The sequence below is a fragment of the Nyctereutes procyonoides genome, unplaced genomic scaffold (genome assembly GCF_905146905.1).
Source record: "Nyctereutes procyonoides isolate TBG_1078 unplaced genomic scaffold, NYPRO_anot_genome, whole genome shotgun sequence".
Taxonomy (NCBI): Eukaryota; Metazoa; Chordata; class Mammalia; order Carnivora; family Canidae; genus Nyctereutes; species Nyctereutes procyonoides.
The window spans coordinates 36,668,544-36,693,690 of NW_026575126.1; the positions used below are offsets into that span (position 1 = coordinate 36,668,544).

General features: G+C 40.5%; 1 protein-coding gene and 1 pseudogene across 1 annotated transcript; both read left to right on the forward strand.

The window, feature by feature from the left end:
* The first annotated feature begins 1,536 nt into the window (after positions 1-1,536).
* On the forward strand, positions 1,537-20,425 carry CD53 (CD53 molecule). Its single transcript, XM_055339322.1, has 8 exons — positions 1,537-1,619; positions 13,534-13,613; positions 14,390-14,566; positions 16,041-16,115; positions 16,654-16,749; positions 17,268-17,348; positions 18,623-18,706; positions 19,559-20,425. The coding sequence occupies exons 2-8, from the start codon at positions 13,551-13,553 to the stop codon at positions 19,628-19,630; spliced, it is 648 nt and encodes a 215-aa protein (XP_055195297.1). The 5' UTR covers positions 1,537-1,619; positions 13,534-13,550; the 3' UTR covers positions 19,631-20,425.
* A 1,783-nt stretch (positions 20,426-22,208) lies between these two features.
* LOC129519816 (aldehyde dehydrogenase, mitochondrial-like) lies at positions 22,209-23,780 on the forward strand (annotated as a pseudogene).
* Positions 23,781-25,147: the final 1,367 nt, after the last annotated feature.

Sequence of the window (25,147 nt, forward strand, 5' to 3'; positions counted from 1 at the left end):
AATGCATGTTTCTAAGTTGAGGATTGGGGAGAATGCCTAGTTCTTCATTTATCAGATAAAAAAATTGTGACTCATTGGTAGGTTCCACATCTCACAGCTAGCTAGGGATTTGTTGCGGTTATCACTTAGCCCTTTACCATTTCAATCTAAGAAAATCCCAGTAGGCACAGCAGAGAGAAAACTGGATATATAATTTTCAAAATCTACTGGTCATAGGTTTTTTTTTTAATTTTTTTTTTAATTTTTATTTATTTATGATAGGCACACAGTGAGAGAAAGAGAGAGGCAGAGACACAGGCAGAGGGAGAAGCAGTATCCATACAAGGAGCCTGACGTGGGACTCAATCCTTGGTCTCCAAGATCACGCCCTGAGCTGAAGGCAGCACTAAACCGCTGAGCCAACTGGGCTGCCCCATTCTCTGTGACTTTGAATTTGGGTCCCAACTGCTGTTTTTTTCATTTATTTGTTTATTTATTTAAACTTTTAAAAATATTGTATTTATTTATTTATTTAGAGAGAGAACCCACAAGTGGGGGAGGAGCAGAGGGAGAGGGATAAGCAGACTCTGCACTGAGCATGGAGCTGACATGCACTCCATTCCATGATGCTAATATCATGAACTGAGTCAAAATCAAGAGTGGGTTGCTCAACTGATGGAGCCACCCAGGCACCCCCAACTGCTATCTCTTAGCTGTATAATCTTGGGCTAAATATCTAACCTATTTGAGCTCTGTTTTCTCATCTATTAATGGGGATATAACAGTAACTATCAGGATTATTATTAGATGTTACTATTAACAAACTGAAGCTGAGAGGTTGAGATTTGCTCAGTATCACACAGCTAACAGAGATGAAGCTGGAGTTGAAACTCAGAACTTTGGGGCTCTCTTTACTAAATAAATCATTTTTACCAGTGTCCCTTGGATTGTACCTTGGGGTTTATCCTTGACAATATCCTTACATAAGTAAAATCCAACTTTGGAGACAGAAGTCTGAAAATGGTATCCCAATCCAACAGGAAACTAGAGATCTTCTGGAAGGCAGCTGGAGGGAGGGTGGGGAGAAGGTCAAATTAGGCTTAAAAGACATTCCTGTCTTAGTCCTAGAAAACCTTTAAAAATAATTATTTTGGGTTCTACTCCAGTTTCCAGCTACCAAATGGGGGGCCAGGCATACTTATTCTTGAAAAGACCCACGGGTAATTCTGAGGCACCACTTTGATTGAGAAGCACCGCCTTTTTCTAGACAGAAATCAAGGCTGAAATCACCCCAGAACCTACCAGTGCTCACTGATTAGTACCTGAACCACTTTGGTCTTTGACTTTTCCTATGTTTCATAGAAGCAAGTTTATGTATTTGGGTGGGTCGTGGGAGTAGATGTTTAAAAAGCCACAGGGGAAGGATTGCACCTCTAAGGCTAAAGAGGGCAGGCCAAGCCTCACTTCCTCCCTCTCTTCAACTGGGTTTCCTGTTGTCACAGTGTGAGCACATTTATTTTCCCTTCACTTCTCCTTTTACACAAATAGCCCCTGACATCCGTGTTACCAGCCTTATTGTGACCTCCTCAAGAATAATCACCAAGCCTGCCTAAGGAACTGAAGAAAAGTGCCTGCAAAAGGTAAGATTGGTGACATTTTAATCTGGCTTGAGAGCAAAGATCTGAACCATATTATGTAAGATAGAGTATTTTAGAATTGTCTGCATACCTCTTAGTAGGCCTAAAATCTCCTGCAACTTCTATTTTTCAAATATTTAATGCAGGAAAGTAAAAAGATCAAGATCCTAGAACCCTTCAAAAGACAAGCAAGCCATAAAGACTTTTCATCAACCAGGTTCCTGTTGTCTGATACCTCACTGGGCCAAGGCATTCGTGCTTTAGAACCTAATTGCTTAATTGCCTCAGAACTTGAATTTCTCTGAGTTGTCATTTTTGATGCCTGGAGCCTTCTGTGTGATATGATATTGGGGAGATTTCATACATGCTCAGGTCTCTTAGAAGCCTGATTTTGTGATTTTAAAGTGAGGAGAGAACCAATAGCCAGAGCCATTTAGAAAGGCAGCTGGGAGATGGCAGTTCTTAATTCAACAAGTTTTCATGTTGAATTCCTCACTGTGATTCCTCAGAGCCACTAAAATAGGACAGCTGCAAATGACAACACCGAGTTCAGAGTCAGGAACATAGGGCATGCCCACTGCCTGTATATCAAGAAGTAAAAGCTGAACACCCCTAAAGAGATGCGTAGATTGTTTTCAGACAGAAAGAACATTGTGGTCCTAATGGTTCTGCTGAATAAGCTTGTTCTTGGTATACAAAACATAAATATTGATAAATGTATTATGGCATGCACCAACCAACAAAATTTGATATTGTAATGAGTTCTAATTCATGCCCTGTAACTAGTGACTGGGGTCTTATGGACTCAGAAGGTCATAGTCAAGCTTTTGGTCTTGACTTTCTGTGACCACCATAGTCATTACTGGAGGTCAGGAGGCCACGGAAACACTAAATCAGAGCTTTCTCCTTCCAAGACTTGCAAGCATCTCAACTGATTATGCCCTGGAGGAGAGGAAAATCCTCCAGAAAAATACTTACACATCTAACAATGGAGGATGGCAATGCCACTGGGGGCTCTAGATTCCCAAAGTATCTCAGGGACCATTGAGACATAAATTTAAAAATAAAGACCAGACTTTTTATTTTATTTTTAAAAGATCTTTGAAAAGATTTTTTTAAATTTATTTGAGAGAGCAAGAAGGAGCACGGGGAGGGGGAAGGAGCAGATAGAGAGAATTTTAAGCAGGGGTTGAGCACAGAGCCGGATGTGGGGCTCTATCTCAAAACCCCAAGATCATGACCTGAGCTGAAACCAAGAGTCAGATGCTTAACCAACTGAGCCACCCAGGTGCCCCTTAAGATTATATTTTTAAGTAATCTCTACACCCAATGGGGGTTCAAATTTACAACCTCCCAATCAAGAGTCCTATGCTCAACCAGCTGAACCAGACAGGCACCCAAAGACCAGACTTTTTAATGAATTCATTTACTAATCCTATGTTAAGTGCCTCCTGGGGCCAGGCACTGTGCTTTGGAAGATTCTGGTGGAGAGACAAAATAGCAAGGTAGAGATTTGTCCTGAAAATAGTCCTGCCCTTAAGGAACTCCTGTGAAAGATAAGAGGTATTGGTGTTTTGGAAGAGGATTGAGCAAAAGCATTCTTAGCTGCTGGCTAAACAAAAGTTTTGCTTTCTCAATCTCCACCGGAATCTGCACTGTTTTGAAATTGTGGTTGGTTTGGAACAGAGACTGAACTGAAGATTGATTTCCTGTGTTTTCTGTGTGGGCCACAGAAAGAGTACTTAGCTTATAAATGAAAGGATTGGACACCTTTATACCCACAGGGAATGATTCAAAGCCCATTCTGTCACAGCTAGTGCTGCCTAAGCCACTTCACCTTTGATAATTTTCCAGCATAAACCAGCAAAGTCAAACTCCAATGGTCTTTGGTTTCTGGTGTCCTCAGGTTGCCTTGTGACCACCCAGAGGGCTTCAGACTCCAGATCTGAAGCCCTTCCTCAGTCCCAACCCACAGCATTTGAACAGGTAGGCATTGTGCTGTGTCCCAGAGAAACAGGGATAACCGATGTGCTTATCAATCTCAAAGCATTTGTGGATTCTGGTGTGGAGTACAGACACAACACACAAATACAGCACAATGCGATCTTTTCTATAATGGAGGTAGGATGTGCACAAAATGTCGGAGATGTGTAGGAGTGTGCCTTGGAGAGGAAGTGACTGCTTTCATTCATTTACAAAGTACAAGTTTGCTATAGAGACTGGAAGTAACAGCATTCCAGATGGGGCACTGTACATACACATTCAAAGAGTGTGAGTTGCCCCCTAGACTCCTTTGAAATGAGAATAAGCAAGCAAAGACCATAGTACAGGCTTTGGCTGCAGGAGCACAGGAGGCAGAAATCTCTTTCTCCTGCTTGGTTCTAGAACCAGCACCTGAAAGTGAGAGGAAAGATCAAACAACCAGGCGGGTCCAAGGTCTAGCCCTGGCTGTGGCTATGCCTGAGACATCAGAACTGATGGGGTGTGACTTGAAATGAGAGTGAAGGGGCAGATTTCTTACTCCTTAATCTCAATTTCCCCCAGATTAGGGTAAAGATTGGAGCTCTCTGTGAGGTTATGATCACTGTCTCTCAGCTTCTGTTCCAGGAAACACTGTATTGATTTAGTTACAGTGGTTTGGTTTGTGTTCCTACATTAGTCCTCCCCCAGTACCTCCTGTACTGAATGAGCATCCAGTGTGTGCAGATCACCCTGGGCCCACAGACTGGGTATCTGCCCTCAGGAAGCTCTGGGACTGAGCTGCCACTGCAGGTACAGAGCACTGAAGCAAATTAACCGAGAAACAAGACCACTACACAGAGCAGGCCTCCCCGGGTGGCTGTTGGACTAGAGGAGGCAAGGATTGCAGCTAGAGTGTGACTGTGGGAAGGCTGTCTGGACATAGGCTTTGGGAAGAAGGAAGCCATTTCCAAAGGCATTGGGTGAGCACTCAGAGTAGAGACCATGGATCTCTGTGTTGGGATACAGAGGCAAGTCCTCTATGCATTCCCCACATCACCAGCACACAAGACTCTTCCTGCCCAAGCAGGAACCTCAATACATCATAGCTTCAGCCATGAACTGTTGTAAAGGAAAAAGTGCCGTAAGGACACATTTCTACAATCATTTAAAATAAGAGCACTATTTTCCAAGTGTTAGAATGTTGTTACTTAAATAGAATTTGGGATTATTTAGGTTCAAATAAAATGTTCAACTTGTGGTGAGAGCCCAGAAAATATCAGCTCTTCATAGAATATTCCAAACTGCTTATTTCCAGGTAAGGTGAAACTTGTCCAAAGTCATAAAACTAGTTAAATAGTAATTCCTGATTCCCTATGGAATGCTCTTTTCTCTCCATTATACTATACTCTCTTTTCTTATAAACTTCCTATTAAAAGAGCATCATCAGACTGTTCTTTGTCCATAAATTTTCAGTGCATTTTAACATATGCAAACATTTAAAAATGCAACTTAGTCATAAATCTAATTGATCTGAAGTCAATATGCTAGCAAATGAAATATTTGAAATATATTTAATTTGTCACACTTTCATTTGACATTTTATATTTCTGGAGAACTAGATTGAGGCATAGGATATTTTGATACCTCACATCTTTTAAATTTGAACTCATGGGTTAATACTCACTCTATTAGGAGCAACTAGAGGCCTTAAGGAATTATCCCATGACTCTTCTAAAAACAACTCTTGTGGAATCTCATAATTTATGCCATCAGGGAATTATGATGTAATGACTTAAAGATCAGAATTCCTTAGATCATTTACTTATATTCAATGTTCTCTCTCTGTCTCTCTTTAAATTCAGACTTACAGAAAACTTGCAAAACTAGTACCAAGAATTTCTGAACCCTCTTCACCTAGATGTCCCAAATATGACCATTTTGTCACATTTTCTTTATCCTTCCTTGAGTTTCTTATTTGGGAGTAACTGCTGGTATGATATCCTTTTCCACAGAGTGGTTTACTACGTATTTTCTTTTTTTTTTAAAGATTTTATTTATTTATTCATGAGAGACACAGAGAGGCAGAGACATAGGCAGAGGGAGAAGCAGGCTCCCTGCGGGGACCCTGATGCGGGACTTGATCCCAGGACCCTGGGATTGCGACCTGAGCCAAAGGCAGATGCTCAACCGCTGAGCCACCTAGGTGCCCCTACTACGTATTTTCTAAGAACACAAACATTCTCTTACATACCACTGTATAATAATCAACATCAGGAAATTGATACAATTACAATACTGTTATCAATCTATAGATTTTATTCAGATCCCATCGGTTGCTGATTGATATCCTCATAGTGACTGGAAATCTCTGACCACACCTTGCTTTTAACTGCCTTATTTCTTTAGTCACTTTCTACCTGGAGCAGTTCCTGAATTTTTCTTGTGTTTCATGATATTGATATCCTTGAAGCATACAGACAAGCTATTTTCTAGAATGTCTCTCAGTTTGTTTTGTCTCATATTTCTTCATGACTAGATTCAGAGTATTCAGACTTTTGATGGGAATGCCACAGAAATGGCTTTGATTAGCCCACACAGAGCCTTGCTCATGATAGATATAGCTTGCTTGAATGCACCATAGATGGGTCTCCAGGACAGGGACCATCCACAGCAAGATTCTATGTATTTTTTTTTTAAATTTTCTTAAAGCTTTCATTTATTTATTTAAGAGAGAGAGAGAGAGAGCACGAGCCAGGGCAGCAAGGGGCAGAGGGAGAAGCAGACTCACCACTGAGCAGGGAGCTGAATGCAGGGCTTGATCCCAGGACCCTGAGATCATGACCTGAATCGAAGACAGACACTTAACCAGCTGAGACACCCATATACCCCAAATTCTACATATTTTGGGAGTAAGGAAAGAGAACCTCTAGAAAATGAGCCTCCAAGATTATCTGGATTTGTCTTTCTTCATTTTTTCTCTCCTCTTCACTTCTTCCTTTCTCTCTTCTAAAAATCACCAATTTCTCTCCCTGATAGCAGCTTTGAAAAGGAAAAAGTTTTCACCAGACCACAATTTCAGGGAGGACTAAGATGACAAACACGTTACTTTGACAAAGTGATGGAGAGAGAGAGACAAAATTAATGCATAAATGTTGACAGTTTGGTTTTGTTTTATTTTTGTGCCACCTTTCCCTGGCGATTATTACTCCCTCTGAGAGAGATGTATTTGCATAACCCCCATTTCTCCTCAGCCACTGTTCACAGGGATTCACACTGAAAACTGGATGGAATCCTCCTAAGGCTCACACTGCAGGGGGTGCGTTGGGTTGGGAAGTGGGAGGCACAAAATGGAGCCCGGGGAAGCGGAAGAATGGTCGGCTGGGAGGCTGAGAGACTTTGTCTTGTGCCGTGTGCTTTGCTGTTCATTAGCTGGGTGAACAGTGCCAGTTACACAGGCTGTTTGAGCCTTGGATTTCCTGTTTGCAAACTGAGGCTGTTGACATCTAAGCTACAGGGTTGATGAGAGGATTATAAATAAGACATATTCATGAAGAATTCAGGATTTTGCAGGGTTCAATGAACTCTATCATCTGTTTAAATTTATTTTGCCTTTATATAGGGGACCCTTGTAGAGAACAGATTTTCTTTCCTATTTTAGAAAAACTCTTTTGTGCGATGCTTGCATGACTCAGTGGTTGAGTGCCTGCCTTTGGCTCAGGATATGATCCTGAGGTCCTGGGATGGAGTCCTGCTTTGGGCTCCCTGCAAGGAACCTGCTTCTCCCTCTGTCTGTGTCTCTGCCCCTCTCTGTGTCTCTCATGAATAAATAAATAAAATCTTAAAAAAAAATCTTTTGTAAATCAAGGTCCCACTGTTCTTCACTGACGAACCAAACACCTTCACAGGCTCTGTAGAAGTGGATAGGAAGCCAATAGTCACCTTACTGAATACTTCGTTCATCTGTGTAAGTTGGCAAATAGATCCATATATATAGAAATGTCTAGAAAGGTGTTCACCAAAAATGTCAATGGTGATTATCTCTGGGAAGTGGATTTCAGAAGATTTTATGCTTTTGACTTTGTATTTTCTTTATTGTTTGAATTTTTTATAAACAGTGCAATAAAACTTTTTTTTAAGTATTTACCAAAAAATGAAACAAGCAAAAAATTATTAAAGGCCTTCTGGCCCCTGATGTATTTTATTCCTGAAAATCTAGCAGAAAGCCCAGGGTTGCCCGTATGAATGGACTGGTAGGAAAGCTCTAACATGATCTTTTTTTTCTTTTTTAAGATTTATTTATTTTATTTTATTATTTTTTTAAATTTTTATTTATTTATGATAGTCACAGAGAGAGAGAGAGAGGCAGAGACACAAGCAGAGGGAGAAGCAGGCTCCATGCACCGGGAGCCCGACGTGGAATTCGATCCCGGGTCTCCAGGATCGCTCCCTGGGCCAAAGGCAGGCGCCAAACCGCTGCGCCACCCAGGGATCCCCTAAGATTTATTTATTTATGATAGACAGAGAGAGAGAGAGAGGGTCAGAAACACCGGAGGAGGGACAAGCAAGCTCCATGCCGGGAGCCCGACGCGGGACTTGATCCCGGGACTCCAGGATCACGCCCTGGGCCAAAGGCAGGCGCTAACCGCCGAGCCACCCAGGGATCCCCCACCAAACATGATCTTTTAGTCAGTGTTCATTGAGCCAGGCACTCATCCTGAGCCACCCAGGAAATGTCATCTCGTTTAACCCCCGAACAACATGTGAACTGCATGTAAATATCATTTTAAAGATGAGGGAAATTGTGAAAGAGAGGTTACACAAATTGCCCAAGGCCACATTTCTGGCATGTGGCATGGTTTGAATTCAAAACTAGATCTGTCTGATTCCATTACTAGTGTTTATCAAATTGTGTTTTGTAGAACAATGTGTTCTCTGAGCTGTTTAGCCTTCAATATAAAAACAGGTTTATAGTGACAATGTACATTAGTATATAATGAGCTTCTCAGAAGTCATTCATTAAAAGAACCATTTATTGCTTTTTTCTTTTATTTTTATTTAATCCTATTTACTTCCAAAATTATTTGATCATGGATTCCTTTCATTCCCTATGGTTCTGTTTGGTTGCTTGTTTTTGTTTGGGGAACACAGATTAATATCTCATAAATATAATAGTATATGTAACACCAAAGCTGTCTTGCTGTGGCACCAAGATTGGGATCACATAAGGCTGGATTGAATTGGTAGCTTCTTGAAGCTTCTATCCCGACTTTAGCTACTTCTAAACTCGATTGCATTCAAGACTAGATTTGATGGCTCTGAAAGAACAGGCCAAATAAAAAGGAAGGATTGAACTAGAAATCCACAAGACAATTTATTAGCCCAAGATCTTTGCTTGGAAGGAACTAAAAAGTGAACTTTATTGCTGGCCTGCACGAGGAGCTGTGGGAGGTGGCCACAGCTAACTGGAGTTTGGTCACAGAGGTTTCCTGGAAGCTGACGTCAGGGACTTTCTTCACAGAGCCATGAATCATGCAGCAGATTTTGACTGCAAAGAGGTGTCATTTCTTCCAGACAGGGGGGTTGAAAGGGGCAGGAGCCCAATAACTGACGAAGTTAAAATGAAGAAAGGAAGAGGAAACAGTGCCATTCAGTCTGGTTAATAGGAAAACTGGGACATACACATGGTAAAAGTAGTGACAATCTTTACCAAATGGGCAGATTTTCTCCTTCAAAAATCTGGGGATTTGGGGGAGTCTGAGCAAATGAAAAGTCAATGAAGGAGAAAGAAGAGGCTCTTCTTCCCATCTGTGAAAGGAAAAAACTCAATAAGGATATCCACATGTCTGTGGGCACTTCATTAGTTGGTGTTCTGTGGATGGACCATTTGATTACAGGAGCCTAAAGCAGTGATCATAGAATCCTAGGATTTGGGGGGATGAGGTGACCCTAGGAGGCATCTAGTCCAATCTTCTGTGTAAGTTATCTGTCCACATCCAAAAGATTAGTTTATTGGCAGGATAAACTCAAGCCCAACACAGTGTAATGTTCATTCCACTATACCAGATTATGTAGAATTAATTGACAAAAGCTTATTGAATAATCTTACTTTTTTAGTGTAATCAGGGGACTGTGTTGGATCTCGAGGATTCAAAGATGAATAAACCAATTCCTACCCTCAAGGAGTTCACATTCTAGAAAGGAAAGAGATAATTACAAAATAAAGAGGCTAGTGCAATAACAGAGATGTGCAGGTATACCAGGTACTCCTTGTGGGGAGTGGGGTTGGGTGTGGAGAAATAGACCCAATCAATGAGGGCTTACTGGAAGAGTGACACTGGAGCTGAGTGTCAGGATAAATAGTGGCTAACCAAATTAAGGTGTCAGAGGGGTAGAAAAATGGTAAATTCCAACGAAGAATCCCATAACCACAGGTAAAAAAAAGGAGGCACTGAGACAAGTGGTCAATGTTGCTTCCTAGATTTTAAAATAGCAGCATTATCAACAATAGCCAACTTATAGAAAGAACCCAACTGACAAATGGATAAAGAAGAGGTGGTATATATATCAACGGAATATTACTCAGGCATCAAAAAGAATGAGATCTTGCCATTTGCAATGACTTGGATGGAGCTAGAATATATGATTTCACTCACGTGGAATTTAAGAAACAAAACAGATAAACAGGGGAAAGAAGGAAAAAAAAAGAGAGCGAGGCAAACGATAAGAGATTCTTAATGACAGAGAACAAACTGAAGGTTGATGGAGGGGAGGTGTGTGAGGCATGGGATAGATGGGTGATGGCTATCAAGGAGGAACCTGTGATGAGCCCTGGGTGTCTATATAAGTGATGAATCACTGAGCTCTACTCCTGAAACCAATATTATACATATGTTAACTAACTAGAATTTAAATAAAAGCTTGAAACAAACAGAAATGAATATTGTTCTTCTTCTACCATAAAAAAAAATAAATGAATATTTGGGGAAAAAAGTGTTGGCAAGGATGTGGAGAAAATGAAGCTTGGTGCACTGTTGGTAGAAATATAAGTTGGTACAGCCCTTATGGAAAACACTCAAAAAGTTCAATATAGAACTACCATATGATCCAGCAATCTCACTTCTGGAATAAACTGGAGTGAACTGAAATCAGGATTTCAAAGAGATACCTTCATTCCATGTTTATTGTAGCATTATTCACAATAGCCAAGATATGAAACCAATCTAAATGTTTATCAATACATGAATGAATGAAGGAAATGTGGTACATATGCACAATGGAATATTATTTGACCTTAAAAAACAAGGAAAAAAAAGAAAAAGAAAAGAAGGAAATCTTGCCATTTGTGACAACATGGATTAACCTGGAGGACATTATGCTAAGTGAAATAAGCACAGCAGAGAAAGACAAATACTGTATTGTATGACTTATATGTGGAATCTAAGATGTCAAACTCACGGAAGCATGGGGTCAAATGGTGGTTGCTACTGGCTTAGAAGAAAGGTAAGTAGGGAGATGATGGTCAAAGGATACAAAGTTTCAGTTGTGCAAAATAAATAAATTCTGGAAATCTACTATACAGCATAGTGACTATAGCTAACAATATAATATTGTACATTCAGAACTTCTTAAGAGGGTGGATCCTATATTAAGTGTTACTATCACAAAAAATAAAAATAATAAGAATGGGGATGGGAGGAACCTTCAGGAAATGATGGATATGTCTATGGTCTTGATGGTGGTGATGGTTTCATAACTGTACACTTACCCCAAACTCATCAAATTGTGTATGTTGGTATGTACATCATTTTTACATGTCATGAATATCTAAAATAAAGTGATTTTATAAATTAAATAAATAAATAAATAAAAATTAAAAAAATAAAATATAAGACACAGAATGTTGCCATGAATTTGGAGAGATAGGGCAAATTAGGAAGGGCTTTATGACATACACATACATATATAAAACCATCACTACAGTCAAGATAATACACATTCATCACTTCCAAAAGATTCATGGTCTTTCATCATCCCTTTCTCCCACCTCTCCCTACTCTCCTTTTCTTTATCTAACCCCCCGCCACCACAACCACTTTCCTCTAACTCTATCTCCAATCATTGATCTGCTTTCCGTTGCTATATGTTAGTTTTCATTTCTAAAATTTTATATAACTGGAATCATACACTATGTACTAATATTTTTGGTCTAGCTTTGTGTATCCACCATAATTATTTTGAGATTCATCTATGCTGTGTTGTGTAGCAACAGTTCACTTCCTTTTATTCCTGAGTAGTACACCATTGATAGCTATATCTCTGTTGTAAGATCATTTAATCTTCGCATCCATCCGAGGAGATATAAGTACTACTCCCATTTTACATAGGAATAAATTGTGACTAGAAATGTTAAGTAAGCTTCCAAATCTAGTGTATCTGTTTAATGACATATGAGAGAGTTGAATTCAAGTTTGACTTCAAAGCCTATGTAGTAAATCATCATACTTTTCAAAACTTTATTTATTTATTTATTTATTTATTTTTATTCATTCATTCATTCATTCATTCATGAGGCACATAGAGAGAGAGAGGCAGAGACATAGGCAGAGGGAGACACAGGCTTCCCGTGGGGATCTGAGGAGGGACTCAATCCCAGGACCCTGGGACCATGACCAGAGCTAAAGGCAGATGCTTAACCACTGAGCCACCCAGGTGCCCCATCATACTGTTTTTTAACTTCGCAAGTATATACACACACTTATAATCAAATGAATTTTATTTTAACTTAGCTAAAATATTGATGAAGAATTAAGAATAATCCTGAGGGTCAAGACAAGAAGGAGAAAGGGATAGAGAAGGACATAGTAAAGGAAAGGGAAAATAGTATGAGATAAATATACATATTTGGTCTATTCAACAGAGATTATTGTATTGTGGAACACAAATAGCTCATCACACAACAGCCTACATAACCTATCCCTCAAGACCATCTGATTTTTGGATATCTTGATACTGTTAAGAGGGTACAGGCGATGGATTGTGTAAGCAATCTATACACTAGAAAAGGCATAGTTCTAATAGGGAAAAAACAATAAATTGACGTTCTGCTTTATATAGCAGTCTTATGTGCAGTTTTAAAATGAGTGACTCTATAGAACCTAATTGTGTCTGAGAGAAAATTCAAAATTTGTATCCAGATCTCTAGAATGGAGGAAAAGCCTCAATTTCTAGTGTCTTTGCTGAGAAAATGAAATTATATATATATAAAATTATATATTATATATATAATTTTATATATAAAATATATATATAATTATATATATCAAAATTCCATTGCTATCTCTTTTCTTTCTTCATTGAATATTAGATAGCTAGTTTTATCTCTGCTATCAGATTGATATCTTCTGGAAGATAGCTACTGCTTAGTCACAGTTATATCTTCCACAGAAAACATCATAAATGTTTCTTCAGTAAAAGAATGAATCATACATAGGTATGCTCCCCCATTTTCATCTGGAGAGATTTATAGACCAAATGTAGTATGTACATGATCAGGAATTGGCTGATCAAATCACTGAGTTCTCCACAACTGATGAATTCCTGACCCCTGGGCTGCCTTCTTGAATAAATGCCCAAGCATTAGTCTCTGAGCATTGGCCTAGAGACCAAATGTGATAGAGACTGTGATTCATTCTCCTCTACAGTGCTTAATTCAGTGATAAGCATTCTTGGCTTGCTGAATTGGAATGAAAGTGAGTGTCCAAGATAAACCAATTATACCTTAGTTCAGAAACTGAGAGAACAGGGAGTTTGGAGAAATTTCCTAGAGGAGAGCTACAGCTCAAACCTGAGGTGGTGCTGGAGCTCTTGAATCCTGAATATATCTGTCCTCTGTTCACTGGTGCCACCTTGCAGAGCCAGGTCACTTACTTACTCTTTTCTTCCTTTTACTTTTTAGAGCAAGGATTTCCCGGCATGGGCATGAGTGGCTTGAAGTTGCTGAAGTACGTTCTGTTTTTCTTCAACTTGCTTTTTTGGGTAAGTGTGCCTCTTCTGAACATGGCTGAGCTCATCAAATCCAAGCTACACTCTATTTCTCTCTCCTCTGCTGAAGAGCCTGCTATGGAGAGCAACCCATGCATGTCTGAATGGCATACCCCGCTTACAAGAGAATAATAATTTCCTCCCCTCTTCTCATCCCACCATAGTATAAGCCTGTAAAGTTGAAAAGTACTAGTGCAGTTATTTATAGGCATGCTATTTCTCTCTCTGGGAACTTTAGGCTACTAAGGCTCACTGCTGACATCTATTGGTGAGAAACCTGAGACTCTAAATTCTGTGCATAAATGACACTTTCTTACTTCCCTCCTCCTCCGAATCCGTTGGATGAATAGCTGATTGAAAGGGAAGTCGCCTTTTCTGGGAAGGTTTCACTATGCCAAATTCAGCAACTGAATTTCAAATATAGGATGTTTGTACTCATGTGTCTATGAGAAGATCCTTAAAAGTTTGGCTTCTCTAGTTTTCTTCCTAGCAGGATAAACTTCTCAAACAGGGCATCATCCCCTGTACATGATTGTGGTTTCCAAAGGGAAGACGATTTGTAAGCTATTGTGGGAACAAGGAGAATGGGATCTGAAGCATGAAGATACTATATTACTCACAGTGAGCTTCCTCTGGTATCTGATATGGGTAGGACGAAGCATGAGTGGGACATCATGACAGTCTTGATAGAGCTAAGGAAAGATGTGATTCTATTTTCAAGTGAGAATGTGAACAGATATTCAAGAGTATTGTGGGATTCTTTCTTTCAGTTCTGTGGCTGCTGCATTTTGGGCTTTGGGATCTATTTCCTGATTCACAACAACTTCAGGCTGCTCCTCTCCCTCACACTGGGCAATGTGCTTGTCATCGTGGGCTCCATTATCATGGTGGTTGCATTCCTGGGTTGTATGGGTTCCATCAAGGAGAATAAGTGCCTGCTTATGTCGGTGAGTCTCTTGCAGCAGTTGTGGTACCCTAAGTAGAGGAACATGATGCCTGAAGCCCCAGGCAAGATGTTTCTTGGTGGCTAACCTATGGGCACAAGGAAATCATAGGATCATAGGTTTGACACCTCAGGCCAGCCAAGTCTATCTAGATCAATAGTATTTTGTTTCTGACTTGGGTCACAGGATAGGTAGAAGAGGACATTGCTATCTTCCTTGAGATTCATTTTACAGTGTTAATAATGACCCTTGTCATAATTTCCCTTTATGGCATTTCATTTCTTCATATTTGGTTGAAATCAAATGTCATTCATCTGCCTAAATGCTTTTCACATTAGTATGTATTTTTAGGATCTGTGTCAGAATCACCAACTGATGGAAAATCTAGTCTCTAGATTCTTCTTTGTACTGTGACCCTTCTAAAATGGCAGAAGATATTTCTCTATCTCAAATCTGCACAAGATACATGACAGAATGATGACTCAACTTAAGCGAGGTCTTAGGTGGCAGCTATTATGTAACATGAGAGATGCTAGAGCTTTTCAGTTGTTCCCTGTCAGTTAAGTGTCCTGAAGAACACATTTAGGCTTAGGTTTTGCCTGTAAACTCTATGAAAGAAGAGCTCCTTGTATCTCTAAGTGTACCCAGAACACTGCTTGATATGTGTCACCCATCCATAAATAAGGATTCCCAGTTGCTTTGGTTCTTCCTTAAGTCATTTGATTAATCTTCTTTCCCTTATGGATCAACCCTTAAACCCTTAAACTGGAGCCAAGAGATAGAGCAAAAACATTCCCATTCTCAGTTCCTGGATTAATGGCAAAATATGGGGGATGTTAGACATAGGGAAAGTGTTAAACAGATTTAAGCAGTCAAAATTAGTGTTGGGATAAAAAAAATGAAGGAGAGGGAATCAGTGAAAATGTGTTTTCTGTAGTATGTGATTAGCATAAAGGGAGTAAGCATCTACAGGTGGAGATAAATAAAAGTTAGGACTGTGATTAGAATACCTCTTCTCCCCATCTATAAAGAGCTCCTTTCAACTTCCACCATCACCTGTCCCCCACCCCAAACTAGCCTTGATCTTGCTGAAACAACCAGGCCCCAAACTCTAAAGACACATAGTTTAGTTTAATGCTCTTTTGCTCAACTGTTTCAAAAAGCTGATGCCAAAATTGCTTCACTGATTTAACAAATAATGTTGCATACTCATTATGTGCATAGAGCTGGATAGGCACAATGGGAAGGGAAACACAAAGTTAGAAGACAGCTGATCTGCCCTCTAGAGATTTGGAATGCAGTTGTAGAAAAACATCACATATATTCCTCACAAAACAAGAGGCTTATGAAGATCTGGGCAAGCAGGAGTAGGAACCTCTGCACATGTGCAGAGACACACCTGGATACTGCCAGGGTAGAGTGGGAATGAGGGAAGAACTAGAATCAGTGCTGTGAGCATGTCTCTGCTTTGCCTCAGTTCTTTATCCTGCTGCTGATTATCCTCCTTGCTGAGGTGACCTTGGCTATCCTGCTCTTCGTGTATGAACAGAAGGTAAGTTATAAAGAACAGAATTCCTTGTTGTATTTCTGACTATGGAGAAGCTGGCACAAAATAAGTCCTGTAATAGAGATACAGGCAAACTGGAAGGATGGAAGAAAAATAAATTGTAAATGGAGAGAGGAAAAAAATATCATCAAAGAAATTGTAATTGAGTCATGCTTTGAAGGAAAAATAGAAAGAGAGGTAAAAACAAGCTTATTTTCCTCCGACTTCTTTTTCTCCATGTGTTTGGAAGTAGAAAATGTCTGCTTCCATGCCTTAAGGAGCCCATGTTTTGATGATCTGTCCTCTTGTGAAAAAACAGAGTTCTGGAAGGATGAGAGACTACTATGTACTCCTTCCTACAATGCCATCTCAGTCTCAGCACTTCTCCCTGAATATAAACTCCCTCTCTGCACATCCTTAGCTCTGAGGAGATCATTTGAAAGGGAGGAGCAAATGGAACCACCAATCTATATTAGAAATTGCTTATTCCTTGAACTTACCTGCTTTTTATAATGTCTTCTCTGCTGGCATATGCCCTACCTAGCTGAATGATTATGTGTCTGAGAGCCTGACTGAGAGCATCAAGCAATACCACTTGGACAACAGCACCAGAGCAACGTGGGATTCCATCCAGTCAGTTGTGAGTACAGATGGACTCCTCCTCAGCTCAGCCCAGACTTAATTTTCCAACCTCAGTGCCTGGGGGTTAATGGAACTTACTTTCTTGAAATGTTTAGAATCTAAGGTCTACAACTCTTAGGTCCAAAATAATGTTTAGCAGTCACAAAGGGGAAAGCACAGGAATCGATCTGATTGGTACAAAGTTGTCTACACTCTCTTACCCTTCTCTTATTTCCAGATAGGCTCATTATCTAAGCCCTACTTAGATCTAAGGAAGACCCAAACATGTCAGACTGAATCCCCTGAATGCTGTAAAATGCAAATAAGTTAAAGCCGCCCTTTCTACCTCAAGGAGTCTTATGTGAATGAAATGGTATAATAGATTTGAAAGTATTTTGTTCTAAGGGACCATAGTAGTCAAGTCAATTCTGTATTTTCTGCTAGAGTCAGATCTGAAGGGACCACCTTTTCGCCAAGTTCCAGTTTTCTTTCTGTTGACTTTCTAACCATCAAATTTTGGGGGGATTTGGCTTTTAGCTGCAATGTTGCGGTGTAAATGGCACAAGTGATTGGAATGGTCACCCACCAAAATCTTGCCCCTCAGATCCACAAGTTCAGGTAATTTTTTGTCAACTTTTCTGTTATTAATCTCTTTGGTTAAACTTTCAATTATCTTAGAAACTCCAGTCATATAGGACTTAGTCCTCCCAACCAAAAACAAGGAACATTGGACAAAATAGAAGCCAGGAGGACAACCTAGGTAACTAGACAAATTAGACAAAAGTTGTCCAGACCACTAGATAAAATTTAAAAAAGGAACAAGCTCATTTAGACTAGAGATGGCATCACAAATCTTGCTACCCTACACTATTACATTAGAGTAGAAAGTTTATGTGATAGTGACAGAGAATTATATCAATATTTTTCTTGAGCAAGAAGTTGGTCTTGGGGCAGCCTGGGTGGCTCAGTGGTTTAGCGCCGCCTTCAGCCCAGGGCCTGATCCTGGAGATCCCGGGAACAAGTCCCACTTCAGGCTCCCTGCATGGAGCCTGCTTCTCCCTCTGCCTGTGTCTCTGCCTCTCTCTCTCTCTCTCATGAATAAATAAATAAAATCTTTAAAAAAAAAGAAGTTGGCCTTATGATTGAAAGTAAAAGTTATAAAGTTGTGGTAGAAAAGCTTCCCTTCTTTCTGTTTCTCTGCTTTTCTTCCTTGAAATGGCAGCATCCAGCACCTTGGTGAAATGAACCATAAGTGAAGGAGACTGGAGTTAGGGGAGAGACAGTTGGTAGAACTGTTGAAACAACCTGCCCACTTAATTCAGACCTTCAGACTAGGCCCAGAGAAGAAGCCAAGATTATATTTCAACAACATGAAGTTCCTAAATTCCTGTTACCCCATGTTATCCACCTTGGGATTGTTGGAAAATCTCCAAAAATTTTTAGTTCTATGAAGAAAGACTAAGACACTCACTAACTAGCACTGCCCTGGAGTTTGGAAGGGCCATGATAGGTTTAGGTTTTAGCAGAAGCTGAAATGCAGCCAATCCTAGAATTGTGTAGGCCATATCCCCATTTATTTGTCCCAAGTCATCAGAGGATATTCAAAGAACATAAGGACATCTATTGCTGAAAGGCCTCTGAGGAGCTAGTTTAACTCAGTTTGTAGAAATCTCGGACTTTTGCATTAGGTACCACTGTGATAATAACAACACCAGAAAAGTCTCTGGTTTAATATTCTCTACTTTATGCCTATTTCTTCATCCATAGGAAGAAAATAAAAATGGCCTAAGACTCTTGGCATAAGGCAAAATATAAACTATCTTCTGAAATTATCTTCCTGATAAAGTTGAATAATACAGTGGTGTCATTTGTACTTGTAATTTTTTTTTTAGGGTTGCTATGCAAAAGTAAAACTGTGGTTTCACTCCAATTTCCTTCATATTGGGATCATCACTATCTGTGTATGTGTGATCCAGGTAAGAACTTAATCATGGGACTTTTGTGAAGATTAAATTAGTTAAGTCACATAAAGTTTTAGAACAGTACCAGTTACATAGTACATGCTCAATAATATGAGCTTCCCTAGTCATGTAGCAAATGATGACATTACCAATTTAAGGCATACAGAAAATATGCTGCGAGATCTACACGGTCAACTTATCCCTAAGATATATGAGTGCTTCATAGTCAAATTAGTAGTCATCAAGCAGACCCCTACTTTGGTCATTCACTCAGCTGGTAAAGAAAAGCTTGTGAGGATAAACATTCTATGTGAATAATTGGCCTTGTACGCCAAGCAGGAGCTGTTGATAAAAATTATAATCAATTTCCTCCTTGTTTCTCTGCTTAGTATGGTAAGTCAGGGGTGAATTTGGGATAGCTTTGTGTTCTTTTTTATTAGGTGACATCTCTACTATTTTTACACCCAAGTGTTTTGGGTATATCACAGAATAGCTAAGATTTAATCAAGAAGCTCAGAAGGAAATAATTTATCTCTGATAAATCTCTGATATTTATCAGTCATTCTCAAGGCATGGGTAGAGATGATTCATTGCACAAAGTGTTGACTTGTGCAGAACTTGACTATACAAGTGACTTCTTAATGATACATAGATGTCCCAACACTCTATCCTCTACCCTCCTGACACCATCACCCCCACTACCATTCTAAAGCTAAAGGAGAGAACAGAGAAGGAATTGGAAGTAATGGCAGGAAGGGTGGTTCCAGTGTGATAGATACTTTCTTTTTGTCTGGGGCTAATCTCAGCGGTTGTGGAAGAGATGCTTCCTCCTATGAAGACCTCACATTTTCCCATCTCTTTTCTCAGGTGTTGGGGATGTCCTTTGCGCTGACCTTGAACTGCCAGATAGATAAAACCAGCCAGACCTTAGGGCTGTGACATCCTACTGCCTTGTGCTGGAGAGGCTTATTTCATCTCGGGAAATGCAAAATCACTTATAGCACAAAGCCCTAAATGATCACCTCCTGGCCTAGTGTCTTTGTCCCCCTCTCATCTTTTCCCTGTTTTGGTCCCTGTCTCATAGAACCAGAGAAGAGGGTGTTGGCCAGGCATTTCTCATCTCAGGCACCAGAACAACCATCTACCCACTCCTGGGGGCAACTGTGTCCCTCAAGGTGGTGACACTAATACCTGAGCAGTTTTGGACATGAGAGGCCAAGAGAACTTGTGGCACTAATAAGTCAAGATCAAAGGATGGGTCTGGGACTTTAATTTTTGCATCTTCTTGTTGTCAAATAGGACTCTAGTTTAAATCATGCCCAGTACACTCTCCACCACCAAGCAAAAGGCAAGCTGAAGGGAGCTCTGGAGCCAGACTCATTAGATCACAGTTCCAACCCTCTGCTTCCTTTTGGCTGGGCCTAGGCCTTGGGTACAGGAATGACAGAGTACTCTTTCTCCAAATGGTAAGGTTTCTTGCAACTTCCTTATTAAAGGGCCTTATTGATTCATTCTGTCTTTCCAGAAGAAACTGTCCAGTGATTCATATCCTGCCTTCAGCCAATTTCTTAGCCTTTGAGTTTTACAGCTATGGAAGAACTCAGCAAAACCAGTATTTCTGGTGGTTTAGCTGATAATCACATTTAGAAGAATTCTGGTATTATTTCTCTATCAAATAAGGTTTGTTAATGTACTATTTTAATTCTTCAATAAATAAAATAGTTTATGATCTTAGTCATTACATTTTCATTTCTATATCTCAAATATATTGTCTGTGACTCAAACTGGTTGCCCTGCCAGCAAGGCAGGTATATTAATTATACATTGTTGCATAACAAATAATTCCAAAACTTAGTGGCTAAGAACATACATTTATTATCTCATATTTTCTCTGAGTGATGAATCTGGGAGCAGCTTAGCTGAGTGATTCTGGTTCATAGTCTCTCATATGACAACAATCAATATGTCAGCCAGGGCTGCATTTATCTGAAGGCTCAAATGGAAAAGGATCTACTTTAAAGATCTTTCACATAGCTCTTGGTAGGCCTCAGTTCTTTGCCACATGCAACTTTCCACAGGGCTGCCCTATTATGATATTAGTTGGTTTCGCCCATTACAAAACACCCAAGAGAGAACATGAAACACAGCACCCCAAACAAGCCACAATCCTTTTATAATCTGACTCAGAAGTGCCATCTCATCAATTCTGCCATATTGTGTTCCCTAGAAGGAAGTCAAAAAGTTCAGCCCACAATCGAGGACAAAGGACTATACTATGTGTGAATACCAGGGAGTGAATATCATTGGGGGCCGATCTTAGAGGTTGCCAACCACATGTCTTTTGGGCCACGGAAAGCTTAATTGGATTGTCTATAAGCTAAATTACATCATCTGATAACCATATGTTATAAGGGATAAAATCAGAACATATCTAATACAGAGCCAAATGTAGAGAAGGCAGAGAAAAGGACAGAAGAATTGGATTTTGTTCTTGAAATTTTGTGTAGGATCTCCCACCTCACTTTAAGGAAAATCGGTCATTTTAGTGGTAGTTATAGGGAAACCTACATATTTTGCACTTTCCTGAGGGAAACAAGGAACAGAGGATACATTTTTTTTTTTGCATATAAGTATCAAAAGTATCCCACATTCAACGTGAACAAAAAAAAAAAAAAACTTATTGTATCTTCCAAACCTGTTCCTTTTCTTTGATCCTCATATCAGTAGATGATCCTACCATCCACCTAGGTGTCCTAGCCAGAAGCCTGAGCTTTGTCCTTAACTCTAGTCTGTCCTTCACTCCCAACATCCAGTCAGTTATAAAGTTCTAAGGATTCACATACCAGATGTTAAATTCACCCATTCTTCCCATTTCATTTCTTGCCTGTATTCCTTCAATAATCCACTATCTGTTCTCCTAGTATCCATCACTGGCCCTATCTAAGACATTCTCCATATAGCAGCCAAAATAATATTTCTAAAACATAAATATAAATATTTTCCTGCTTGAAATCTTTTGATACTGTATTTCTCTTCAGATAAAATTCAGATTCCTTATTATGTCTCTCAGGACCTACAAGATATGTCCCACTCTTAGCTCTCCAGCTTCACCTTTTGCTGTTCCTATTCTTTTATTCTATCCCTCAGTTTTATTTAAGTTTATTTAGTTGCTCTAAGCTTTATCTATACGAACTTATTTTTCCCATTCATCGAATGATCCCTTTGTCTGATAATTCTTACCTTTGCCGTAAGGAAGGTTTCCTTAGTACTACTAAGTTTAACATCTATTGAAGTCTTTACAAGTATGAGATAGTGTGCTAAGAAATTTACACACATCTCCCCATTTAAATCTTGACAAAATGTCTTTTGTGAGTACCTCCATAATACGCTCATAGAAACTTTTACAGGTCTTATTACACTTTATTTTAATTGCTATTTATTTGTCTCTATTACTCATTGGCCTGATCAAGTTAGAAAAACAAAAAGAAAAGGTAAAAAATAACAATAGGCCCAGCACATGGCGTTGGCGCTGGGTTCTGCAGGCTTGCCCCGCCTGGGCCCCCACCAGCAGCCTGAAGTCTTCTACAACCAGATCTTCATAGACAATGAGTGGCACGATGCTGTCAGCAAGAAAACATTCCCCACCATCAATCCATCCACCAGAGAAGTCCTCTGTCAGGTAGCTGAAGGATACAAGGAAGATGTGGACAAGGCAGTAGAGGCTGCCCGGGCTGCCTTCCTGCGGGGTCACCCGGCGCCGCATGGACGCATCTGAACCGCCTGGCGGATCTTACTGAGCGAGACTGGACCTACCTGGCAGCTTCAGAGACCCTGGGTAACGGCCAGCCCTGTCACCTCCTACCTGGTGGATCTGGACACCGTCCTCAGATGCCTCGTCACTATGCTGGCTGGGCTGATAAGTACCATGGAAAACCATTCCTATCGATGGGCACTTTTCCAGTTATACCCGCCACAAACCTGTCAGGGTGTGCGGGCAGATCATTCCATGGAACTTCCCCCTCCTGATGCAAGCCTGGAAACTGGGCCCAACCCTGGTGACAGAAATGTGATTGTGATGAAGGTAGCTGAGCAGACTCCACTCACAACCCTCTATGTGGCCAACCTGATTAAGGAGGCTGGCTTTCCTCCTGGCGTGGTCAATAGCATTCCTGCATTTGGCCCCACAGCTTGGGCTGCCATCGCCTCCCATGGGGATGTGGACAAAGTGGCCTTCACAGGCTCCATCGAGGTTGGCCACCTAGTCCAGGTTGCTGCAGGGAACAGTAACCTCAAGAGAGTGACCCTGGAGCTGGGAGGAAAGAGCCCCCAATATCATCATGTCAGATACAAACATGAACTGGGCAGTGGAGCAGGCCCACTTTGCCCTGTTCTTCAACCAGGGCCAGTGCTGCTGTGCCAGCTCCCGGACCTTTGTGCAAGAAGATGTTTATGCTGAGCTTGTGGAGCCGAGTGTTGCCAGGGCCAAGTCGCATGTAGTTGGGAACCCCTTTGACAACCAGACTGAGCAGGGGCCACAGGTGGATGAAACTCAGTTTAAGAAGATCCTTGGTTATATCAAATCTGGGAAGGAGGAGGGGGCGAAACTATTATGTGGTGGAGGGGCAGCTGCTGACCGAGGCTACTTTATCCAGCCCACCGTGTTTGGAGATGTGCAAGATAGCATGACTATCACCAAGGAGGAGATATTTGGGCCAGTGATGCAGATCCTGAAGTTCAAGACCATAGAGTAAGTTATTGGGAGAGCCAATAATTCCAAGTATGGGCTGGCTGCAGCTGTCTTCACCAAGGACTTGGACAAAGCCAATTATCTGTCCCAAGCCCTCCAGGCTGGCACTGTGTGGATCAACTGCTATGATGTATTTGGGGCCCAGTCACCATTCGGTGGCTACAAGATGTCTGGGAGTGGCCAGGAGCTGGGAGAATATGGTTGCAGGCATACACAGAAGTGAAAACTGTCATGATCAAAGTGCCTCAGAAGAACTCCTAAAGAACTCCACCAGCTCCCTCACTCATCCAGCGACTGAGGTCAAGGACATCAGCAGCAAAACCAAGAAAAATGACGTTTGCACACGAAAAGTCTCAAGAGAGAAATTCACTCATAGAATCTCTTGATCAAGAAAGTCCCAGATTTTGGGATCCCTGGGTGGCACAGCGGTTTGGCGCCTGCCTTTGGCCCGGGGCGCGATCCTGGAGACCCGGGATCGGGTCCCATGTCGGGCTCCCGGTGCGTGGAGCCTGCTTCTCCCTCTGCCTGTGTCTCTGTCTCTCTCTCTCTCTCTGTGACTAACATAAATAAATAAATAAAATTAAAAAAAAAAAGTCCCAGATTTTGAATTGGTAAATGGGGGTGGGTGCGGAGCAAAGAGTATGGAGAGAGCCTTTTACCCTGCAACGGTACTACTGCTAGGTTTCAGGCTGATTTTTCGAAACTAGATTCAAATGTCTTATCTTGTCCATCTGGTATTCTTCTGTAACTTTCCCTTGTGGGGGAACAAAAAGCTATTGTTTATCCTTGTACTAACAAGTTGGGGCAACAACTAGTGCCTTCCTTTGTATTCTGGACTAAAACTCATTAATAACAATACTGATGTTAAAAAAAATAACTATAAAGATTGTGCCATGGCCACAATACAGTTCAGATTTTAAGATCCATGAAACTTATATGATAAAAAAACTCTAGGTCAATCATTTTGAAAAGAAAATGTAGTTGCTATAAACATTTTTCTAAAATAATAGGAACCATCCAAATTGACTCACATAGAAAAAGGAAATTTCTAATTCTGATAAGATAGTATTATCAGACTAAACTTTCACTATAGACAACTAAAAGTGCTAGATAAAAGTTTTAAAACATTTTATTAAGAACGTTGTTGAACTGGAATGAAAGCAAGGAATACTCAAGCCAGAGACTTTGTGATGATAGGAACCAGAGAGACAAGAGGAATTTGAGGGCATTTGCCAAAGTAGGTGAACTTGAATTTCAGTTTTCATGGCACATGGGATACATAGCAAATTTCAAGGCCTAAGGCAGAGAGTCTAAGCAGAGATCTTACCTCTTCGAAGTCAGAGGCACCAAAGTGCTATACCTTAGTAGAAGAGTAAATTAGAAATGCCAATCACTTTCTCCAAAGATTACATGAAAATCTGTCTGCAACTTGGCAATTTAGCTGAGGAAGGCAATGTCCTTGAATCCATAATTTGGTCATTATGTTGATGTAAAGTACAAATTTATACTGTCTGAGTCATCAGCAAACTCTCAAACTAAAATTTAGCTTTAAGTAGTCCCAAACAAGAAGTTATTTCAGGCTTTGGCAGAAGCAAAATGCACACTTTCTGAATGAACCCATGATAATATCAGGTCAACTGTGACAAGCAGTGGGTGTTTACCTCTCTAAAATTGACAAGCCTCTGGCGGTGAGACTGGGAGGTGGAAGA

Coding starts and splice junctions, on each gene's coding strand:
- CD53 (XM_055339322.1), top strand. CDS start 13,551: ATGGGCATGAGTGGCTTGAAGTTGCTGAAGTACGTTCTGTTTTTCTTC. Junction 16,750..17,267: donor GGGATTCCATCCAGTCAGTT/GTGAGTACAGAT, acceptor TTTGGCTTTTAG/CTGCAATGTTGCGGTGTAAA. Junction 18,707..19,558: donor TCTGTGTATGTGTGATCCAG/GTAAGAACTTAA, acceptor CTCTTTTCTCAG/GTGTTGGGGATGTCCTTTGC.